The sequence below is a fragment of the Sminthopsis crassicaudata genome, chromosome 3, assembly GCF_048593235.1.
Source record: "Sminthopsis crassicaudata isolate SCR6 chromosome 3, ASM4859323v1, whole genome shotgun sequence".
Lineage (NCBI taxonomy): Eukaryota > Metazoa > Chordata > Mammalia > Dasyuromorphia > Dasyuridae > Sminthopsis > Sminthopsis crassicaudata.
The window spans coordinates 585,093,551-585,115,203 of NC_133619.1; the positions used below are offsets into that span (position 1 = coordinate 585,093,551).

The window sequence follows — 21,653 nt, forward strand, 5'->3', positions numbered from 1 at the left end:
GCTGCTAGGAACCTTCTATCATTCCACATTCCAGATCCATTCAGATCCCCTATCATGGCCTAGGATAGGGGATTAGGGAAAAAGAATGGCAGACCCATGGCTTCCGAAGCATCCCTCTCCCATACTACTACAGCCCAACTTCAAAGCTCCATTAGGAGAGCCTGCTCTGAGCCCACAATACCCTCTGAGCCAAGGACTGAGGGAACAATTGTTTGCTTCCCCTCCATCCCATTTCTTTCCCAGTTTTAGGATCTCTGGCCCATTTCCTCACCCAAGTTCCTGGGTAGGGGAGGTGCCTGAAGCAGCAGCATCCCCCTTCTCCTCCAAGAAGGATCAAAATGGAAGCCACGGAGACCATTTATTTTGTACATTGAAGCGGACCGGGCAAGGGTATTACTGTCTGTCTGTCAGTTTGTCTGAGAAGGCAGAGGGGAAACCATGGTCTGCCAGCCTACAGCACTGCCCTGTGAAGCAGCTTGGAGACTATGGACTGTGAAGGCCCCAGGCTCCTCCTGGAGACAGGCCAGAAGAACTGGCAGTAACTGATCTACGTGATGGGGCTAAAACCAAGCCTAAAGGGAGTCTAGACCCTGACTTGGGGTATAGGTCTAAGTGGGGCTAGGGGTTGGGGGTGAAGCTTAGCAATTCTTGTAGAAACCAAAAAACATGTGGGTAAGTGGGCAAGTGGACAGGCAGTAGGATGGCAAGCTCAGGGAGACTTCATAGGCCTCCCAGCCTGGTCACCTCCCCCACAGCCTCCCCTCCACCCCAATCACCAAAGCAGGAACCGAATAAATAAAGTGCAGCGTGAAGGGATGGGAGAGGTGTGGGGGGAAAGGAGGATAAAGATCAACTGGTGAACATGGGGAGAAGATCCCTGGGGAAGGCCCTGGGGTGGTGAAGGGCACATGGCTCCCACTTTCATTGCTCCCTGATCTGGCCCATAGTGGAGGAGTCCCGGGCCCATCCCATCCTTGGAGTGGTGGTGTCCATCTCTCTATCCATCCAGATCTGAGCCAGCAGAGCAGCTACTGGAGGTAACGATAGGCCTTGAAACAGTGGTTGCCTGCATCGGCCACTACCACGTGGCCATCGGAGGTCAGTGCCAAGCCCTGAGGGCCATAAAGTGGTTCTGCAGTGGTGTTGATATAGGATAAGAAAGAGCCTGTACTGTCAAATACCTGTAGAACAGAGAGAAAGGCAAGAAAGTTCAGTCTACCCTTAGCCCTCACTTCTCAGACCTCTAGGGACCAGAGAGCAGTAGTACTTACCTGGATGCGACTGTTTCCCCAATCTGCCACGATGATGTTCCCATTCGAGTCTACAGCCACACCAGTAGGGGCATTGAACTGCCCATTACCCTCACCATGGGAGCCAAACTTGAAGAGGAAGTCTCCATCTGCGCTGTACACCTGGGATGGGAGGGGACTTAGAGCCAATTCAAAGACACCCAGCAAGAAGGACACAGGGCCAGGGGCTGAAGATAGCAGAAAGAGGAAATGGAGGGAGGGAGGGGAAGAAAAGGCTTTGGAAAGGAAAGGAATCATAGGAGAAAGGTGACCTGGAGATCCAGAGTATAGGAAAGAAGGGGAAGGTACAGGATGTCTGCTGTTTGTGGAAGATGTCACTAACCTTCACTGAGTGGTTATGGAAATCTGTCACCACAATTTCATTCTTATTATTCACAGCAACAAAGTGAGGACCTTAAGACACAAGAGAGAAGAAGCAGTAAGAAAGAGATTCTATATAGAGATGGGATAATAGCCCTTACTCAGAGATTCACTGGGTGGTCCCAGGACAGCAGAGGGAGGGTGTGTGTGTGTGTGTGTGTGTGTGTGGTGTGTAAGGGAAATAGTTGTTTTGTTTTTTTTTTAAACTTTTTTTTTCTTGAGAGGTTTTTGGTTTGGAATTTTTTTTTTTTTTGGTCTGTGCTTTCTTGCACAATATGATCATTATGGAAATGTTCTGCATGACTATACATGTTATTACCTCAACTGAATTGCTTACATTCTCAATAGGGGTGGAGTGGGGAAAGAGGAAGAGAAAGAATCTAGAAATCAAAGTTTTAAAAATAATGCTAAAAATTGTTTTTACCTATAACTGGGGAAAATAAAATACTAAATTAAAAAATAACAACAAGAAAGTCGATCTCAAAGGATTCTTACCATTTTTTTTTTTAATTTCAGAGAAAGTCATGTTAATTCAATTTGACCTCCTTCACGTAGCTTCTCCCAATCCTCTTTAGCCATTAAATTCTCTCACATTTACTTATCTTTGTACATGTTGTATTTCTCTAGGAAATTATAAGCATTTTGAGGACAATATCTGGTTTGTGTGTTGTTTTTAAAAGCAAAGAGTCCTTAACAGATGATTACATTAAATTTAATTGCTTTACAGTAAAAATAACAAGAACATTGGCAGCAAGTAACTACTCACTCTATCAGAAAATTCTCAAGAGAAGAGGAGAGGGAAGTCTGTCCCAAATGAAAGTACCCTCTATGGGAAAGAATGAATTTCAAAGCATTCCTTAGAAAGAGAGTAGGGGCCAATGGTCTAACTATTTAAGGAATACTCTTAAGGATAAAATATTTATAACATAAATACCAACTAACTCAGGTGCTAAAATATTATGAAAAATAAATATCAGGGACAACTAATAAACACAAGATTTTGGAGAATCCATCTTGGAGATTCTCCAAGAATAGTGTCAGTAGTAGTAAAATTCAGAATAAGCTGAAATTGATGAAAGCCAATAAAAAGGAGCTAAAAGAGTATTTTTTTGGGGGGGGGCACGATTTCTTGAGAGCAAAAGGAAGATAATAATCTTACTCAAACTTAGATCATAAAAGTCTACAAAGCACAGCATCTCTTTTGATTCTCACAACCACCCTGGAAGGTTATTGCTATTTTCATTCCTATGTTCCAAATGAAAAAAAACTAAGGTAAAAAGAAGTTAAGTGATATGCTTCTGATCACACACTTAAAATTGCTGCTAAAAGTAAATGGGACAATGATAATAGACAATGAAGGGAAGGTAGAATTAATCAACTCATATTCTGCACCTGGTTTATCTGCCAATGTAAATAATATGTGACTGGAAAGGATAAATAAACAATGGTAAACAGAGTGGAAACCCAAAGAGCAGGATGGAAGAGCACTTATCCTGGGCTAAGTGTAACAAAGTTTTTGAAAGAAATGAGAAATGCATAAAAAGGAAAATGAGAAGAAGATAGGAAAATAGGAAGATTCTGATGCACTATTAAAGTAAAAACACATTTTAAAAAATCAAACTAAAAATAATAGAAGTTTATAGTTTCATGTGCAATCCTTTACAATTAAGTTTATTGTTCCTTTAATCTTATTTCTGAAATATGTTAGATAACAGAATACTAAAAAAATTCATGGAGACTGGAGAGACAGTAAGCTTTTTATGTCTGAAGGCCATCAAGCAGAGACCTAATAACTTTCTGTGGAGGATTTGGTAGAGAGAATCTTGTTTAGGTACAGGTGCCTCCTTCTTCTGAGATTATAGGGGAAATTCTCTAGGTAGCATGTATGTGTTGGTCTCAAGTTCATTGTGAAGAGAAAAGAAGAAAAAATCTTGGGGTAGTGAGGAATCTTATAGTAACTTTCAATTTCTTAGTTATAATCCTATCCCATACCTGCAAAATGGCGGTCAGTGGCACCACGGCCCCCAAAGCGACCCACTAGCTTTCCATTGGGTTGGAAGGTAAAGACACAGCAAGCCTTGTTGTCCACCACGATGATGTGCCCATTCCGGTCCACAGCCACACCCTTGGGTCCCATGAGCCTCCCAGCTCCAATCTTGGTCTGCAAAATCCCAGAAAGGGAAGTTAGGACTAAGCTGGTCATTCAGGATAGGGAAATCATCATCTCCCAGTGCAGGACCTCACAGACAGGCTAGTGTGGAAACAGGGAGGGCAAGAGGCAGAGGATAAGCAAGAAAGAAGCAGAAGAAGGTTTCTCCAATGTCAATTCGTCTCTCCAAAGAGGAGACTCACCTCCTTGGTCCAGTTTTCATGAAGGAAAGAGAAGGCAATGTGAAACTATACAGCAAAAGGGAGTAGATGGCTCTCCTAAGCCAAAGGCCCTAGCTCAGAAAGAAAAAACCCTTAGCCCAGAACCAAGAAGAGTCCAGGAAAAAGGAGCTGTACAGAGAGACTCCAGATCTTTCTCACCTTAAACTTTCCTTCAGGTGAGAAGACACTGACCCAGCGATTGTCATAATCAGCCACAATAATGTCCCCGTTGGTGTCCACCGCCACCCCAGTGGGACGCTGCAGCTGCCCGGGAGAGCGGCCTCGCACGCCAAAGCGGAGTTTGAACTGGCCCTCATTGGAGAATACCTAGGGGTAACGTGAGAGAGCAAACCTTTGTGGAAACAGAGTAAAAAGAGGTCTAATAAGAAGAGAATGAATGGAGAGACTTCCATAGCTACAGAGCTCAGACCTTTCTAAACAGTCCACTTGCTCTACTCACTGGTTGTTAGAGGAGGGCAAAGGTAGAAGAACCCTCCCCTTGAATCCAGATCTATTCCTCCATGATCTTATTTTCAAAATCATCCATATTCTCTCCGTATCTCCTCAACTCAACTCACTCCTTTTTTTCTGCCCACACACATATTCAAGTCTTTCCTAGCCAAAAAATACTCCTTTTATGGCAGGGACCAGTTAAAGCTTTTTAAAAAAAAATTGTACTTCCCAGAGGGCCTTGCAAGCTAAGGACTGGACAGGTGTTAGTATTACATTCAGTGAAAGCCTGAATTTCTTTAACACCCTGATTAGTGGATTGAGGGGAGACTAGCATTATCTGAATACCCTGGTCTTTTGGAGGAGACTGTTACATGAACACACCTACAGGTGGGTAGATGGTGGTAGAGGAATGTCACCTCGATATCCTGGTGATTTGGGTTGAAGGGATGATCCTACCTGGATGCACTGGTTGTTACTGTCAGCCACCACAATGCGGCCACTACTGGCTGCAGAGATGCCCTGTAAGTTGGTGAATTCACCCTTCTCTCGCCCACGGCTGCCTGTAGAAAGAGCACTGCTTTGAAGAGATATGAAAATGGGCCCTGGAACCTAATACTCCTCCCCTCCTTGCTCCTCCTCCCACTCCCTCCTCCCCCACATATACAAATACATATACCAGTGACCCTGCAGGGCCTCTCTGCCACTATGGGCAGCTGGCTGGGAAGGCCACTCACCGACTCGGAAGACCAGCTCATCCTCAATAGGGTTGTCCTTCCTTTTGCCTCCTGTGCTATACATAGAGCTGGGTCGGCGTACAGCCTTCTGTCTCACATGGCCGCCAGGACCACCAGGGGACTTGACGCGGCGTTTGACATCATCAGGAGAGGGGGGTAAGTCACCAGGGCGTAGGGCACGCACCCGGAAGGGACTGCCCCGTACAGGCTGCCCATAAAGTAGTACAGAGAGGAGAAGCTCACCCTCTGCCCGGGCTGTGTAGACTAGCTCATAAGTGCCATTCTTGTGGTCCAGTACATGGGCTTCAAGGCGAGCCCCATCAGGGCCCGTCAGCTCGGCCCGAAGTTCTGCACTTCCTGTGCGCACGAGCTGCCCGTCCTTGTCTTTGGTGGTGATAGTCAGTGAGGCCGGCTGCCCCACCAGTGCCTGACGAAGGCCTTCCCCTGTGGCCACTGTCTCATGGGCTGTGGCACTAGTGGTGAGTAGTGCACCCAGGTTGAGGATAGAGCGGCGCAGGCCATCCGTCTCTAGAAGAAGCTCCAGCTGCCCGTTCTCATGAGGCCGCTCAGGGAAGGCTTGACTGGCCAACGCCGCCAGCCGCTCCCCCATCTGCTTGCGCACCAGCAGCACTTCCGTCTCTGAACCTAGCCGCAGGGCCTGCTCCGCAAAGCTGCAGCTGCTCCCAATATGCTCCTGGCCCTGACGCAGTGTCTCCAGCTGGGCCTGCAGCACCTGGGGGCATGGGGCGGGCACCGTGGGGGCATAGATAGGGTACCATAGGGGCACTGGGAGGGTAACATGCAGAGGACACCAGGGGGATATAGTGAGTGCACCTTGGGGCACAGCAGGGACACGGAGCAAAGGGCTATGGACAGGGGGCACCATGATGGCACATGGAGAGCACCATGCAGAGGGTACTGTGGGGTGCAGGGAGAGCACCATGGGGCATAGAAGGGGCACTCCTAAAGGGTACAGCAGGAGTAAGTACCATTAGGGCACAGAAAGCACTATGGATCACAGTGGGGATGGTGCTGAGGACAGACCCAGAGAAAAAGAAGGACCCAAATCAGGAAAGGAGTAAGGGAATGGGATGGGGAAAACAAACAAAAAAAAAAAGAAACAGGATGGGGGAATGGAGAAAGGATGGGCAAATTTGGGGGTGGAAGTTGGGAAAGGGGGCTGGGAGCCCACCTTCTGCTTGGCCCCACAGATGGCCTCCAGGTCCCTGACCAGTGCCCCCTTGCGCTGCTGCAGGGCCTGCTCCAGCTCCTCAAAGGCCCCACTGATCTGGGCCAGGGCTTCAGCCTTCCGGTCCACCAGCTGCTGGCTGATCTCTCCCACCAGGGCAATGGCTGCCGTCAGCTGGGGCAACCTAGAAGGGGAACAGGCAAGACAGGCAATCACTGACATCTGTAAAGGATCAAAGGACATTTGGAGTCAGAAAGAAACATAAGAGACCGTCCAAGTCCAACTCCTGCATTTTATAACCAAGAAAACAGGCGTAAATGCCCCCCATGACCTGCCCAGTGTCACACAGCTACTAATTATCTGAGATACGGGATTTGAATCCACAGCTGCCTCTGAAAGTTGGGCGGCCCTTCTTGTCCCCTCTCCCAGAGTCCCTTCTCCCCACAACCCCTCCTACCGGCTGCGCACGGTGTCCAACTGTCTCTGCAGGGCTGCCTTGTGCTGCTCCACCACATCCCGGAGCAGCACAGTGCGGTGCTCCCCGTGCTCCCCAGCTCGACATTCCCCACACATGGCTGTCTCACATGATTCACAGTAGAACTCCATTGTCTGGGAGCAAACAAGCAGAAACTGATGGACTGGAGCTTGGCCCTGCAGCCCCAGAGCTGGCCACTCCAGGAATCTCTCAGCCCACCCCTGTCCGGCCACCCCCACCAGCCTCTCCTTCCAAGCCCGAAACCCCCACCTTCTCCCCCCCATGACCCCTCCGCCTGCTCCTGCCTCTCCCCCACCCCCTTTCCCTCCCTATCCTTGTACTCCAGACCGGCACGGCCCTGGCCTCACTGGCCCTCTCTTGGGCCCACCTTGCCTTCATGGTTGGGGCAGGAGAGAGGACGCCCAGCCACAGCACAAAGTGGGTGAGGGGCAGTGGGGTCCCGGCCTCCATCGGGGGTCCTCTGCATCACTTCAATCAGGTTGCTGATAAAGAAGTTATTCTGCAGAGCAGAAACCCCCTGCTCGGGGAGGATGGAAGTCTGGCGGCACACGGGACATGATAACGTCAGACTCTGGGCAGGGATGTAGCTCTGCAGGCACCTGCAAGGGGGAGGGAAAGGGTCGGTGGTGGCAGAAGATAGGCAGGAGGTTCTGGAGGCCTGATCAGGAAGGAGGGACGCTGTGGCTTCCCCCATCGCCTCTGGGCTGCTTACCTCTCACAGAAGGTGTGCAGGCAAGGTAAAACCTTAGGGCAATGGTAGCGGTCCAGGCAGATGCTGCAGACCAGGAACTGCTTGTCAATCTGCCGAACTACCGGGCTCGTGCTGCCCTCCCGCTTTGCCATGGCGCAGACTATTAGTTCCTCCCCCTCGGGCCAGTCTTTAGGGAGAGAGAAACTCATGTCAGTCAATGCCTTGCCCCTTCCATAAGAGTTGCCACTCACACAGCACAGCAGGGCAGAGAATGCCTTCTCTGTCCTTTATCCTTCTCCCCAAATGGTGTTCAGGAGCATGTCCTTTCGATCCATTCAACCAAAAGACCCATCTCTTAGTAACTGTATCTCTTCCCCACACAGACTCTGTAACAGTCACACAAACTCCTTCTGATAACATGACTATCTACTAAAACTAGCTCTCTGTGTATGCAAAAAAACAGTGATGGAGTAGGGAACTCTAGGACAGCGGGAACAAGAGAAGATGGACAGACTGGGATGTGAGCCCACCCATGATGGCATTTAGGTGGCAGTGCATAAAGTATCAGACCTAGTCAGAAAAACCTGAGTTCAAATAGTGGAACACAACTAAAACAACTGAACAGCAAATAAAATTGTAAAATGGGCTTCTATGAGACTACTTTCCTAGCCAAAAATTTGGGGGGTTCCTGAGGGATGACAAGTAATTTAAAAAGGCTAGAAAAGTAGATGAAGAGCTGGTAGCCTGGGATGAAAAAGTGTGTGGATAAACATTTGGCTCAAAGTTATATCCATCATCTTAGCTATGGCATTAAATAAAGAACATAACTTAGAAAACCAACTGGAGTAGGAACCTTAAAAGAAGCACTCAAGGAGCCAGACCAGATAAAGAGTTGAAATCAAGCCTAAGAATAAATGAGGAATACACTTCCTTGTGTGAGCCTTAACACAAGGCTTGGGAGCATGCTCTAGGCCAGTGGTCCTCAAACTTTTTAAATAGGGGGCCAGTTCACTGTCCCTCAGACTGTGGGAGGGCCGGACTACAGTGAAAACAAAAGCTCACACTCAGTCTCTGCCCCTCAGCCCATTTGCCATAACCCAGACAGCCACATAAACTTCCTCAGCAGGCCTCATCTGGCCCGAGGGCCATAGTTTGAGAACCCTTGCTCTAGGTAAATGGGTTGGGGGTCAATAAAGCTCAGAGTCATAGACGCCATCAAGCACCCAACTATGCTTCAGCAAGATCATGGCAGACGGACCTGAAGCCCAGATTAGGAAGAGCCAATCTCACTAGGATCCCTCAAACCAACCTGAGAAAAGAACAAATAAAAGACAAGACCTCCCTAAACAGTACTAGAAAAATAAGTAGAGGGATGAAAGCAGGATAGAGCCCTGTGCTAAGTATGAGATGAAGAGGAGATAACGAGGTGGTGGAAGAACAGAATTCTATGAAAAGAGCTAGAAGACGACTAGGTATTCTTTACTTACAGGAGGACAGAAAAATGTCAAGAGTAGGAAGGGATCTTAGAAACCAGCTAGTCCAACCCATGATTGAAAAAGGATTCCCTCTGCAACAAATCTATCTATCCTTTATTTGAAGGCCTGAAGAGAGGAAGAACCAATTACTTAGATAAGTAACCCATTCCACTTTAGGATAAAATAAGGATTATAATCCTTAAGTAGTTTTTTAAGTCCAAACCTGCTTCTCTTCAATTTCCATCCATTGCTCTCAATTCTGTGACCTAGGACTAAGCAGAACAAGATCATCCTTCAAATACTTCAAGATAGATATCAAATCTCCTAAGTCTCTTCTCCAAGCCAAAACTCTTAAATTTCTTCAAAAGATCTTCAAAAGACATGAACTTAAGGAATAGATCAAGGAGGCCAGAGCACTGGGGGGGGCAAAAGGATAGGATAGAAAGAAATGTTTGGGGATCATCTTGCCCCTTGGCTCTGACCTATTTCCCTGAATCAAGAGACTGGGGAGTGGGGAGGAGTGTATGGAAAGATGCTTCGGGTCAATAGACCAGGAAGGCTGTGCAAGGGTTAAGCGTCTGGGCTCTAGAATCTAAGATCTCAGCCTAAGAAGTGAAGTGAGGTGTTCAGAACTTGGATCTGAGCTAAGTCAGGAGAATGAAATGAAAAGGTGAGGATCATAAATTTAGAATTAAAAGTAAAGTTAAGGCCATTACATCTCCTCATTTTACAGGAGAGAACTAGCCAACAGAAGATTGTTGACTTCTCCAAGATCACATGACAAGGAAAGATTTGAACACAGATTTTTTTTTTGGACTCAAGAAACTGAATGAAGTGGGGAAGGGAGAAAGAGAAAAATACTCTGTGGTCTGAGTAACAGAAACTGGGCAAAGTCACTTAAAGCAAAGTGAAGGGGCTGCAGAAAGGGTACAGGAATTGGTGGGATATGGCTGATTACTGAGTGATGGAGGAGACATTCAAATGAGAAGAATTTTGGGAGCTGAGGAGTTCACACACAAGGAAGCAGGTATTTCCCCCCCCACACCCCCACACCCCCGAGGCTGGGGTTAAGTGACTTGCCCAGAGTCACACAGCTAGGAAGTGTTAAGTGTCTGAGACCACATTTGAACTCGGGTCCTTCTGAATTCAGGGCTGGTGCTCTATCCACTGCACCACCTAGCTGCCCTGAAGCAGGTATTTAAGGGACATAGAGAAGGGGCCTCAGTTACTGGCCCAGGAAGGCAGATGGTATGGTAGAAAGGCTGCTGAATGTGGAGTCCTAGGATTTGGGTAAAAATCCCAACTCTCTCACTAGTAGCTCTATGACTCTAGGCAAATTACTAAGGAAGGGGTTAGCCTAGGATGGTTGGACTAGCCACTAAGGTTCCTCTCAGATCTAAATCTCAGGATTCTAACTGGGGATGATGCAGAGCAGGCTCAGAAGACTGCAAGAGAAGCAGACTGCTTGAGGGAATTACATGAGCTGAGAAAGGAAGGCAAGCCTGGAGGGTCAGGAAGTTAGCGGAATGGAACAGAGGAAAGAGGCCCAGGAGGCAAGGGAGCAACCAAGGGGCAAGGATCAGCAGCCTGGAAGCTGAGGGCAGGGGCTCCTGGGGCCAACACAGGGAACAAGACTTGGATGAGGAGAGAGTGCTGAGTGCTGACCTAGGAGGTGGTACATACAGAGGAACTGTAACAGGGGAGAAGCAAACAGTGGTCTCAGGAAAATGGAGCTCAATGCTCCCTTGGACTAAGCAGTGGTCAAGAAAGTGTGGGAGGGAGGCAAGTTCCGAGCAGGACTCAGTCTAAGGAGCTCAAGCCCTGGTCCCCATTCATCACCCAGCCCTAAGAGGGGACAGAGACAGCACAATGCCGTGGAGAGGGAAAAGGGAAGGGAGATGGCAATGGGGGGACTAGACCCCGAGGATCCGTCAGTGCCCAAAACTGGTGCTGCCTGGACTGCAGGGAGAAGGCGGAGTACTAGTGGCTCCTCCTCTTCCCTTTCCCTTTCCCTTTCCCCTTTCCCCTTTCCCCTTCCTTCAGAAGAATAGCATTCTGAGCCTCCCCTCACCAGCACCCGCCCTCACTCCTGCTAGGCTCAATGGCTCTCCTCCAAATCCGTGGGATCCTCCTCCCCTCTGGAGAAGAAACCCACTTCTGTAGCCCGGAAAGGGGGGTAGACTGCTTTCCCTGGCCCAGCCGGGGGCCTGGGAGGGGCTGGGGAGGGGCGTGCTTCCGGAGCAGCCGCTGCTGGAGGGGGGTGGGGTCCAAGATCTTGGCCTAAGGAATCTGAATCAATGCAGTGGTAGTGAAGGAAGATGAGCAGAGATCCAGGAGAGGGGGCAGTACCAGGAGTGCAGGACATGCCAGCAGCAGAAAGGGCAGAAGCCTGGGCCTCGAACAAGGGCTGCTGGCTAGGCAGAAAGGAGCCTGGGTTTAGGACAAGACCTAGACCCGGAGGCAAACCTGTGGCAAGGATTTGGAGGGTGAAAGTGGAATCACTGGTAAGGCCATGGCTTCTGTCCATCTATGCCCAGCTCGCAGCAGCTGGGGGCATCCCTTGGGCACTGACTGCCCTCCCTTCATTCACCCTCAGCTTGGCCTGAGTGCCTCCCCAAAAGTGTTCGCCTGTTCCTTTCTCAAATCATCCTTCTGCTCCCCCTTTTTCCTGCCAACCCCCGCACCACACTCTGCTTTCCTTTCCACATCCACATATAAACCTGAGCTCCTGGCCGTCCTGGAACATGCCTTACAGTCATGCCCCTGCTTCTCCAGCTCACACTGTTCAGTTCACTTTAAAATGCCTTTCTTTTCCATCACCACACTCAAGTCTAACTTTCCAAATCCCACCCAGTCTTAATGACCAGGCTATTTATCACTATAGGATTTCATGACACACATCACATTCTTTTTTGTTTTACTGCTTTGTATGTATATATCACAAATGGTGAGGGACTGGAAAATATTCCACTTGAAGCTTAGTTGAAGAACTAGGAGTAAATACTTAACCCAGAGAAGAAAAGACTAAAGGGGGAAGGGAGGAGAAGAGGCAGCAGGGTGCAACAGCATGACATTTAATTTGGTATAATTATTCGGAGGCTGCCACACAAGAGGGATTTAACTTATTCTTTGTATCTAAGAAGCAGAACCAGAAGCAACAGGTAGAAGTAACAGAGAAGCAGATTTTGGCTTAACATAATTTAGAGCTGTCAAAAATTAAAATAGGTTGCTTGAGACATAGTCCATTACTGGGAAGTAGACTAGAAGATCACTTAACTTAATGATTCTAGGATCTCTTTAAACATTTAAGATTCATATGATTCAATCCTTAGACCTGAGTCATAGACTAAACTGGAAGGGACCTCTAAGGTCATATAGTTCAACCCACTCATTTGATAGATGTATAAACTCAAGGTCCAGAGAAGTGACTTGCCTAAGATCACCCAGGAATCACTGTATGCTCCTGAGTCACAGGGCACTGCCAAAGGAAAGTGCAGAACTATGCACACCAGAGCCAACACAGACACTGTTTCCTCCTTAATACTGCATAGCCCTTTCATTCCTCTTGCTGCCTCACTACCCTAATTTCCCCCACCATCAGACCTCTCTTCCCTCCTGAAAGCTTTCACCACTCCATTTTCAGCAGATAATCCTCCCTCTCTAGCATGGTCCCCTCCCCTCATTGACCCCAAAGGTCCCCTCTTTTCTCTCCACTGATCCTGATTAAATAAGATAATGTGTGTAAAGGGTTTGTTAAATCTTAAAGCACATTTAATATGAGGGATTGGACCAGATGGGTTCTAAGGTCCCTTTAAATTCTAAATCTATGATCCTCTATATTAAGGTATTGTAGGAAAAGGTGGACTTGGAGTCAAGGTCTGTGTGCAAATTTAACTTTTCCCTGACTAGTTAAAAGTTGAGAGCAAATCAAGCAAATTGTTTAATCCATTTCTTTATCTGATGAAGAATTTCAAAGGGAGATAATACCATTTACTTTATGGTACTGTAGTAAGAAATAAGTCAGATTATACAGATATTCCCAAAGTCTTAGAGCAGTTTTAAGCATGAGTGTATGTATGTGTGTATCTATATGTATATATGTATGTAGATGTGCATTTATGTCTATACATAGATATATACTATCTAGGATATACAATATACATGTATATTTACAAACTGTTTATATGTATACATATGTGCACATGTGTAATTTTTTTTTACAGTTTAAGAACTATATAAACTTCAGCTATTAATTTCGCCATCACCATCCTCCTCTACCTCCTAATCATTGTCATCATCATATTTCAAGAATGAATTCTCCTCTTAGGTCCTCCAAGAAACTTTCTCCCAACTTTTCCAGCCCTTTCAATTAACAGATATTTTACTGAACGTGTCCAGCATTTCTAATTCTATGCTAGGCCATCTAAGGGTATAATAAGAGAGAAGATGATGCAGTTCAGGCAATCAGAGAGCCTACAGCAGAGCTGGAGAAATAGAATACTCATACCTACTATTCAGTTATCTAATAAATCCTGTCTTTTACCAATGACCCAGTGTGAAAAAATGAAAAGTTAACACAGTTAAATGAAAAGTACTATATTTATCAACTGTATAAGAAAAGAATAACTAGATATCAATTAGAGTTAGAAGTTTGCAAAGTACTCTACCAATATTATCTCTTTCTATCTATCCTTATAATAACTTCGTGGGAGGTAAGTACTATTATTACTTTCCCATTTTACATATAAGAAAACCGAAGCACACTCACAAAGATAATAAGTGTCTAAGGCCAAATTTGAACTCAAGTCTTCCTGACACTAGGCCTAATGCTCTATCCACTCTACCTACCTACCAGAATAGGGAAATGTAGCTAGATAATAGTACTTTGGGATATAGGGGTTTTCCTCTCATTAGAGAGCTTCAAATAAAGGCTGGTTAATCACTTTGTGAGGATGCTATAGGTCTGATTCTCAGTCCAGTATGTGATACAGCTAAGTGCTGGAGCGTGTGCTAAGTAGGTCTGAAATAAGGAAGACTGAGTTCAAATTCAGCCTCAGGCACTGATTAACTATGTGAGCTTGAGCAAGTCACTTAACTTATCTGCCTCAGTTTTCACAACTATAAAATGGAGATAATAATATTATCTACTTCCCAGGATTGTAGTGAAGATAAAATGAGATACTTGTAAAGTGCACTGTTACAGGGTCTGGCACATATAAATACTTCTTTCTTTTGCTTCCTTTCCCTTTCCTTAAATGTTGGATTTAAATGGACTTTAAGGTCCCTTTTGATTCTGCAATCCTGCTTATTAAATGTGAGAAAAACATTTAGGTATTTTATTGACGACAAGTCCAATGAGTCAAAGTACGCCAGCAGCCAGAAAATGTTAAAGAAATCTTGGGTTGTATTAACAGAAAAGTATTCAAAAGGAAGGAGATGATAGTCTTGTTTTACTCTATCCTAGAGAGACCACATACGGAGGGCTGTGAACAGTCCTGCCTACCAAATTTTAGGAAGGATATGAACAAATTTAAGCAGAGGAGGGCAAAGAAACCAGACCAAAGATCAGTTAGAGGGCTTGGGAATATTTAGCCAAAAAAAGAAAAGGATTAAAAGGAACGTAATTATTAGAAGGAGTGTATTGTAGAAAGGAGATTGTTTTCTGGAGGGTAAAACTAGGAGTAATGAAGAAAAGTTGCAGAAAATAAAAACATTTTTGACTAGGTTTAAGATGTAAATTCCTCCCAAAGAACACAATCATCTCAAAAGCAGAAACTATTTCAAATTTGTTTGTATCCCCACTGCCTTGAACAATTCCCTGGCAATTAATGTTTGTTCATTTAAACTGATGGGAGGAAAAAAACTTCTTAGCAATTGGAGCTGTCCAAAAGTAGAATGGACCATTGGAGTAATAGGTTCCTCATCTTTGCTCGAAAGGGGTCTTTAAATCAAGGATACATGATCATCTCTCAGGAAAGTTCGAGGGGATTTATGTTCAGGTACAGGTTGAACTAATTGACCTCTGAGGTTCCTTGTAACTGATTCTATCAGTTAATATTATATATTATTATATAATTATATATATATGTGTGTGTATATATATCAGTTAAAATAGTTCCTATTTCCTTTCCACTCTTAAATGCCACTAGCCTCAGTTAGACTTTTATCACTTTTCCTACTACTGTTAACAGTCTCTTTAACAAGCTCTCTTCCTCCAGTCTCTCTCTAAAGCACAAGGTCTGTACATGTTACTTCTCTGCTCAAAAATGTTCAGTAACTACCCACTACTTATAAGATAGTAGAGAAATTCAACCTGGCATTTAAGGCCTTTGACAAGCTACTCCATCCTACCATTCATGGTTTTTCTCACAGAGATGTGGTGAATTGAGTATTGGACTTAGAATGAAGAAAACCTGAGTTTAAATCCAGTCTTAAGATACTTCTGAACTTTTTGACCCTGAGGACATGGCTTGGCCTCTCCCAGCCTCACCTGTAAAATGGAGATAAAATATCTATCTCCTAGAGTTTTTGTGAGGATCAAATGAAGTAATATTTTATGAACCTTATGGCAGCATATAAATGCTGGTTATTAATTACTCCCCTTCATGTGCTATATAGTTCAGTCAAATTCTAGTCATCACTCCCAGATTTTGTCCTGCCTTCTTCTACATCCATGCATTCAGTCCCCTCTAAACACATACACACCCTTTCACCTACTGAAATTCTTTTCCTTCAAGATCCAACTCAAGCAGTTACCTCTTCCCTGAAGCATGCCTTGAGACAAACCTGAAGTGATCTCTCACCTTTCCTGTTTTTCTGAATCATTGTCTATCTTGTTTAGCAGCTATTTATGTGTTTATCTCCCCTTTCAGAATGTAAGCTCCTTGGGGGAAGAGATTATTTTGTTTTTCATCTTTGAAGCTGAAGGGAAAAGAAGGGAAGACATATTTGTTAGGTATGTACTAGTGCTTTAGAAATACTATCTCATTTGATTCTCACAATAATCTTGTAGGGTAAGAGCTATTGTTATGTCTACTTTACATTTGAGGAAACTGAGGCATATAGAGAGAGGTTAAGTGGCTACTCAGGGTCATAGAGCTAGTAAGTGTCTGAAACTGGATTTCAATTCAAGGCTTCCAGACTCCAGACCCAGAGCTCTATCTATTGTAACACAAACTGAGCTCTCAAGCAAAGGACCCAGCACATAGTAGGCACTTAATAAATGGACTGAATAGGTTTTAAGGCCTAATACAAGTTCTAACATGTGAAAGAATTTGGTCCATTTGACACCAAAGTATTAGAACTACTAAAGGAAATGGCCTCTCAGATATCCAATCAAAGAGAATAGAGCCAGTTGCTCCATGCCTTAAGTATCCTTCACAGCAATGCTGAAATACAGTTAACTGCAGTCAATGAGCTAACACATTTTAAAATAGATATTTGGATAAAATTTTTAAACTAAAAATGGTGTTTAAAAAATAAGTAAATACCACAGTAAAATTATTCTTTCTTCCTGAGCATTGTGATCTGAATTCAATTAAATTAAACTAGTCTTTAAATGGTCATTGCCCTTTTGTCCAGAAATTTCACTACTGGGCATATAGTCCAAGCAAGTCATATTGAAACAGAAGTTAAATATATATTAATATGCTAAATTGTCCATAGCAGCGTTCTGTAATGATAAAGACCTGGAAACAAAAATGGATGCCCAGTGCCTGGAAAATACTTTAAAAAAAAAAAAAGAAAAAGAAATCTGAATGTATTGGAACATCATTCTGCATTAGGAAATGATGACATGGTAAGGAATTTGAAAAAACATAGAATGATTTGGATGAACTAATGAAAAGCAAAATATGCAGAGCCAAAAGAATGTCACATGCAATGAATATGAAGATAAGAATGAAAAGATAAAGGTCTTGGGGCAGCTAGGTCGTGCAGTGGATAGAGTAACAGCCCTGAAGTCAGGAATTCAAATCTGGCCTCAGATGCTTAATACTTTCTAGCTGTGTGATGCTTGGCAAGTCACAACTTCAATTGCCTGGGAGGGAAAAAAAGATAAAAGATAAAAGGTCTTTTATGGAGGTAAAAATCTGTGAAGAATAGATAATGACATATACCTCCATTAAACCATCAAAGAGAGGACTGGCAGAGCAGAATGTTTACTACTTTTAAAAGTGAAATCACTGTACTAGATTTTTATTATTATTTCTCTTTGTCACATGGGAGGTGCACTCTGTAAGCTATTTTCTTCCCTGAGAAATGACTGACATCAAACAAAAAATGTCAATAAAATGTATTTTTAAATGTTCAAATAATAATTTGTTTAGAGCCTTATGCCATAAACAAATAAGTAAAATCATTTTTTAAATTCTGAGGGTTGTGGGGTTTGTCTTCATATTAATTTTGAGAAAGACAACCTGTTGCAATAGAAACAACATTGAACCAGAAATCTCTTCCATAAACAAACTTTGAGAATCTAAACATATTATTTCTGTAAAATGAGGATGTTGAGCTAGATAAGATACCTATCAACTCTCAAATTCTATTACCTAAATTCAGATGCATTTCTGGGTGCATCTAGAGACATCATCTATGAATTCAGATTCAATGTTGATATAATCTTTGATAAAGCATTGAAAACTTGGAAAGGTTTCAGATGACTAAAAAGAGCGAATGCCTAGGTTTTGTAAAAGAAGGAAAAGATATATTACTGAAAGATGGGAAGGACATCTTGACATCACTCCCTAGCTATAGTTTATTAAGTGAGTGTTGGTCACCATTTGATAAAGAATGTGCTATTTGTTCCTCCACTAAATCTTGTTCTTACAGTGGCATGGAGATGATCCTGGGCTCTTAAAAGTCTATGACAGAAAACGACAAGCTCTGGCAAGTCCCACACCAAGCTGGAAAGGCTTCTTGTCCAACCCTAGTGACAGACTGTGTATGTCATCAGAGGACCAGCCTAGTTAAGTTCAGACTTTACCAAACTGCTGATTGCCAGGTATTAGATTTTCTTCTCCTCTGCAAAAAACTCATAAAGACCCTCTACTAAAATATTTTGCCTTCAGTGAAATCAGAGCTTCTGTGATAATAGAAAGTGCTGTTCCATAGGAAACATTTTAGGTATCCTTGATACAAATCATAACATAATAATATTTTCTTATACACTTACTACATTGGTAAGATTAGGGGTTACATATTATACAATTTATCTTGATTCAAGATGAACATTTGACAGTACTTCATAATACCCTTAACAAAATGGAAGAAAAAAAAAAAATCAAGGCTGAACAAGAATAATTAGCAGACCGACAAATGTTTCAGCAGCCATAGTCAAAGAACATTGAAAAATGGAGCAATATCAATCTGGAGAGAGAAAAGTGTCCAGGAGAGTGCCACAGGGATCTGTCCTAGATCCTGTTCTTTTCCAAGATTTTTTTTTTTTTTTTTATCATCAAAGACCTAAATGAAGTCATAAACCACTTGCTTCTCAAATTTATGGAAGAAGTAAAGTAAGGAGAGATTGCTAACATATTGGATGCCAAGATAAAGTTAAAATAAAAAAACTTTAGATTGTTGTTGAATGTTGGACTGCACATGGCTTGATGAGAAAACTCTAATTATGAGCCTTAATAATGACAATGTAAGGCCCTGCTTTTGAGTTCAAAAACCAAATACATAAAAAAGAATGTGTATGTGTGTGTGTGTGTGTGTGTGTGTGTGTGTGTGTGTGGCTTGATAGCACTTTATATTAAAATTCTGAGAAGAGGGTGTTAGTGGACTGCAAGCTCAATTTGAGTTAATATTCTGATATAGTTAACAAGATCATGGACTACATAAATACAAGCACAGCATCCAGAAAAAAGGGAGGTGATAATCTTATTATCTTTTGCTGCAATCAAATAACATCTAGAGTTTTGTGTTCAGTTGCAAGGAGGTCACATTTTCAGAAGAACACTGACCAAGTGGCTCACATCATAGGAGAACAATCAGAATAGTGAAGGAATTCAAAACCATAACGTCTGAGGCCTTGGTGAAGGAATTAAGGATGGTTCGCCTGAAAAAGAGAAGACTTAAAGAGAAGACAGCCCTTAAAAACTCAGCTGAAATGTCAGTTCAACTGTGAAGTGATTTTTCCCTAATCTTTGTACTTGTTTCTTTTCTGTGCTAGTAAATTTAGCTCTTTAAAGAGGGGTGTGTGTACTATTAATCTTTTATTGTCTATTATTAGGAGACATCGAATAATAATTAGGAGACATAGTGGATAAAGCACTAGATCTAAATTAGGAAGGCCTGAATTCAAACCCAAACAATTACTATTTGTGTGAACCTGGGAAAGTCACTTAATCTCTTGCCCTCAGTTTCCTCATCTATAAAATGGGAATAATAACATCACTTACTTTCGAGGGTAGTTGTGAGAATCAAATAAAATTACATTTTTAAGGCAATTTGTAAACCTTCAAGAATGCTTCAAATGCCAAATTCTGTTATTATTATTAGAGAACCATGAACATAATCTTCATATTTGTGTAATTAATTATTTGAAGGGCTGTCACATAATAAGAAATGATTCACTCTGCCTCAGAAGACAAAACTAGGACCAGTGGGTACCAAATGTAGTCACTGGTTTGGCTTAAATATAAGAACTAACAATATGCCTGTTCAAAAATGAAATGGGAATCTTTGTGAAATGAATTTCCTTTTACTGAAGTGCCCGAAGTAGAATTGCAGGGATTTCTCTACAAATGACCTCAGAGGTCCAATTACTGCAGAACCATTGATAAGAGTATGAATTAAGGAGTGACAAAGCTATAGAGTCAGAGGGACCTGCCTGGGTGAGGAATTCTGTGATCTGATTTGTGTTCAGATGATCAGAGAGCCGTGTGTTCTAGAAGAATATATGCAAGATGGATCAGATGGTAAGAAGCCAAAGTAGGGTGATCACTTCCTTCTCTGACCTAACAATAAAAATCTGTATCACATGTACCCACCACAATGACATAACTAGGAGGAAGATTAGAGGACCCTTACATATACAGAGAACCAGTGAACACCAGAAGGCAAAACCAACATCAGTGTAAGAGACACTCAAACACCCTACAAGCCCCCTCTGCCAGAGTTTGGCCAGGCCTGGTGTGGACCTGCCAGACTGGGTGGGCCAGGGGAGGGAAACAGGCAGGAAGCCAAGGCCAGGAGGAAGGGAAGCTACAAAAGTCCACAAACAAGGAGGGGCCAGACGTGGGGTTCTAATGAGAATCCAGATTCCATCTAAGATGCAAGGGCCCTGGAGTCCCTTCCCTTGTGCCTCAAAGGCATCTTCAGGGAAAGGGGGAGGGAATAGCCCCCCTAAAGGAGACAGAGCCATCTGCTCAAGTCCCTGCCTCCGAACAGCTTCCCTCAGAAGACTGCAGGCACGGTCCAAGAGGTGGGCCCAGACTGCCGACCTTCGGCAGGCAGAGTTGCAAAACACCCAGTTCTTATCCCACCTGCCACCCCCTCCGGGGGTCCGGGCCTTGGGACTAAAACTGGGAAATGCATTCAGCCTTCTTCCTTTCGCGGCGAGGGGGGTGGGAAGGAGATGAGAAAGGAGGTCCCGATGGGCAAATGTCATCGAGGATTGGGCCGGCAGGGAAGGAGGGGGACTAGAGGGGATGGGCGTGCCAGGCAGCGGCACCGTGCCCTGAAGCAATCCCATACCAGCTGTGCCCTAGGGACAGGGAGGCCCTTCAGCATCCACCCCAGCTCCAGAGTCCGGGACGCAGGAGCCCAAATATACATGCGTACATGCCGACCCCCGCGGACAGTCACATACAACCAGCCACACAATTAGACTCGCACTCACACAAACACGCCCTGCACGGCCGCCCGGCCGCCCACCCGCACCCACCCGCACCCGCAGCACTCACCCCAGGCTGAGGAAAGCTGGGAGGGGCCGGGAGCCAGGCTCCCCGCCTGGCTTTATGTGCGGCCCGGCCGGGCTCAGGCTCACGTGGTGCCAGCAGCGCTGTCCCCGCTGTCCCTGGGGCCGTCACTGCACCAGGCTGACCGAACGGCGCCGCGCCGCACCCACGTCCCAATCCCAGCGCCCGCCCGCCGGGCCCGGGCTGCACACGGCCGGGAAGGCGGGAGAGAGGGGCGGGGAGAAAGGGGAGAAGAAGGAGGGGCTGCCGAGGAGCTCTTCGACTCTCGACCCCGCCCCCCAAGGCTCTCCCTGCTCCCCACCACCCTACCCTATCCCACCCCACCCTGGCCAGCCCAGAGCTCCTGGGTCCGGCTCCACCCACGTCTCAGCCACCCCAGACCTCGGGGAAGGTGGGGGTGAGGGGGAAAGAAGAAAGGGTGGGGTTACCCGTCGGTTCTCTGGCTCCACCCACTCTCCACCCCAACCACACCAAAGCCCCCAGCCCTGCTCGCCCCGCCCCTGACAAAAGGGGGAGGGGAACTGAGCTCCGCCCATGATTCCCCAGAGCCTTGCCTCACCACACACCCAATTCTCCGTACACATACACACTCAATAAGGCCTACCAATCTCCTCCAATTCTTATCCCAAGGCCTGCCCCTCAATCTTAGAGCTC

The 21,653-nt window shown here is 44.9% G+C and overlaps 1 protein-coding gene across 2 annotated transcripts; it reads right to left on the minus strand.

The window, feature by feature from the left end:
• Window positions 1–341: 341 nt before the first annotated feature.
• Window positions 342–21,194, minus strand: TRIM3 (tripartite motif containing 3). 2 transcript variants are annotated; one of them, XM_074305040.1, is made up of 12 exons: window positions 20,985–21,194; window positions 7,625–7,790; window positions 7,280–7,511; window positions 6,874–7,025; window positions 6,420–6,600; window positions 5,228–5,960; window positions 4,950–5,053; window positions 4,200–4,367; window positions 3,663–3,831; window positions 1,633–1,703; window positions 1,272–1,412; window positions 342–1,181 (listed from the first exon to the last, which is right to left on the minus strand). In XM_074305040.1, exons 2-12 carry the CDS (start codon window positions 7,753–7,755, stop codon window positions 1,029–1,031), a joined length of 2,235 nt encoding a protein of 744 aa, XP_074161141.1. In that variant the 5' UTR covers window positions 7,756–7,790; window positions 20,985–21,194; the 3' UTR covers window positions 342–1,028. The 2 variants fall into 2 exon arrangements, with proteins under 2 accessions (XP_074161141.1, XP_074161142.1); XM_074305041.1 differs by lacking the exon at window positions 20,985–21,194 and having other exon boundaries at window positions 7,285–7,511; window positions 7,625–7,787.
• Window positions 21,195–21,653: the final 459 nt, after the last annotated feature.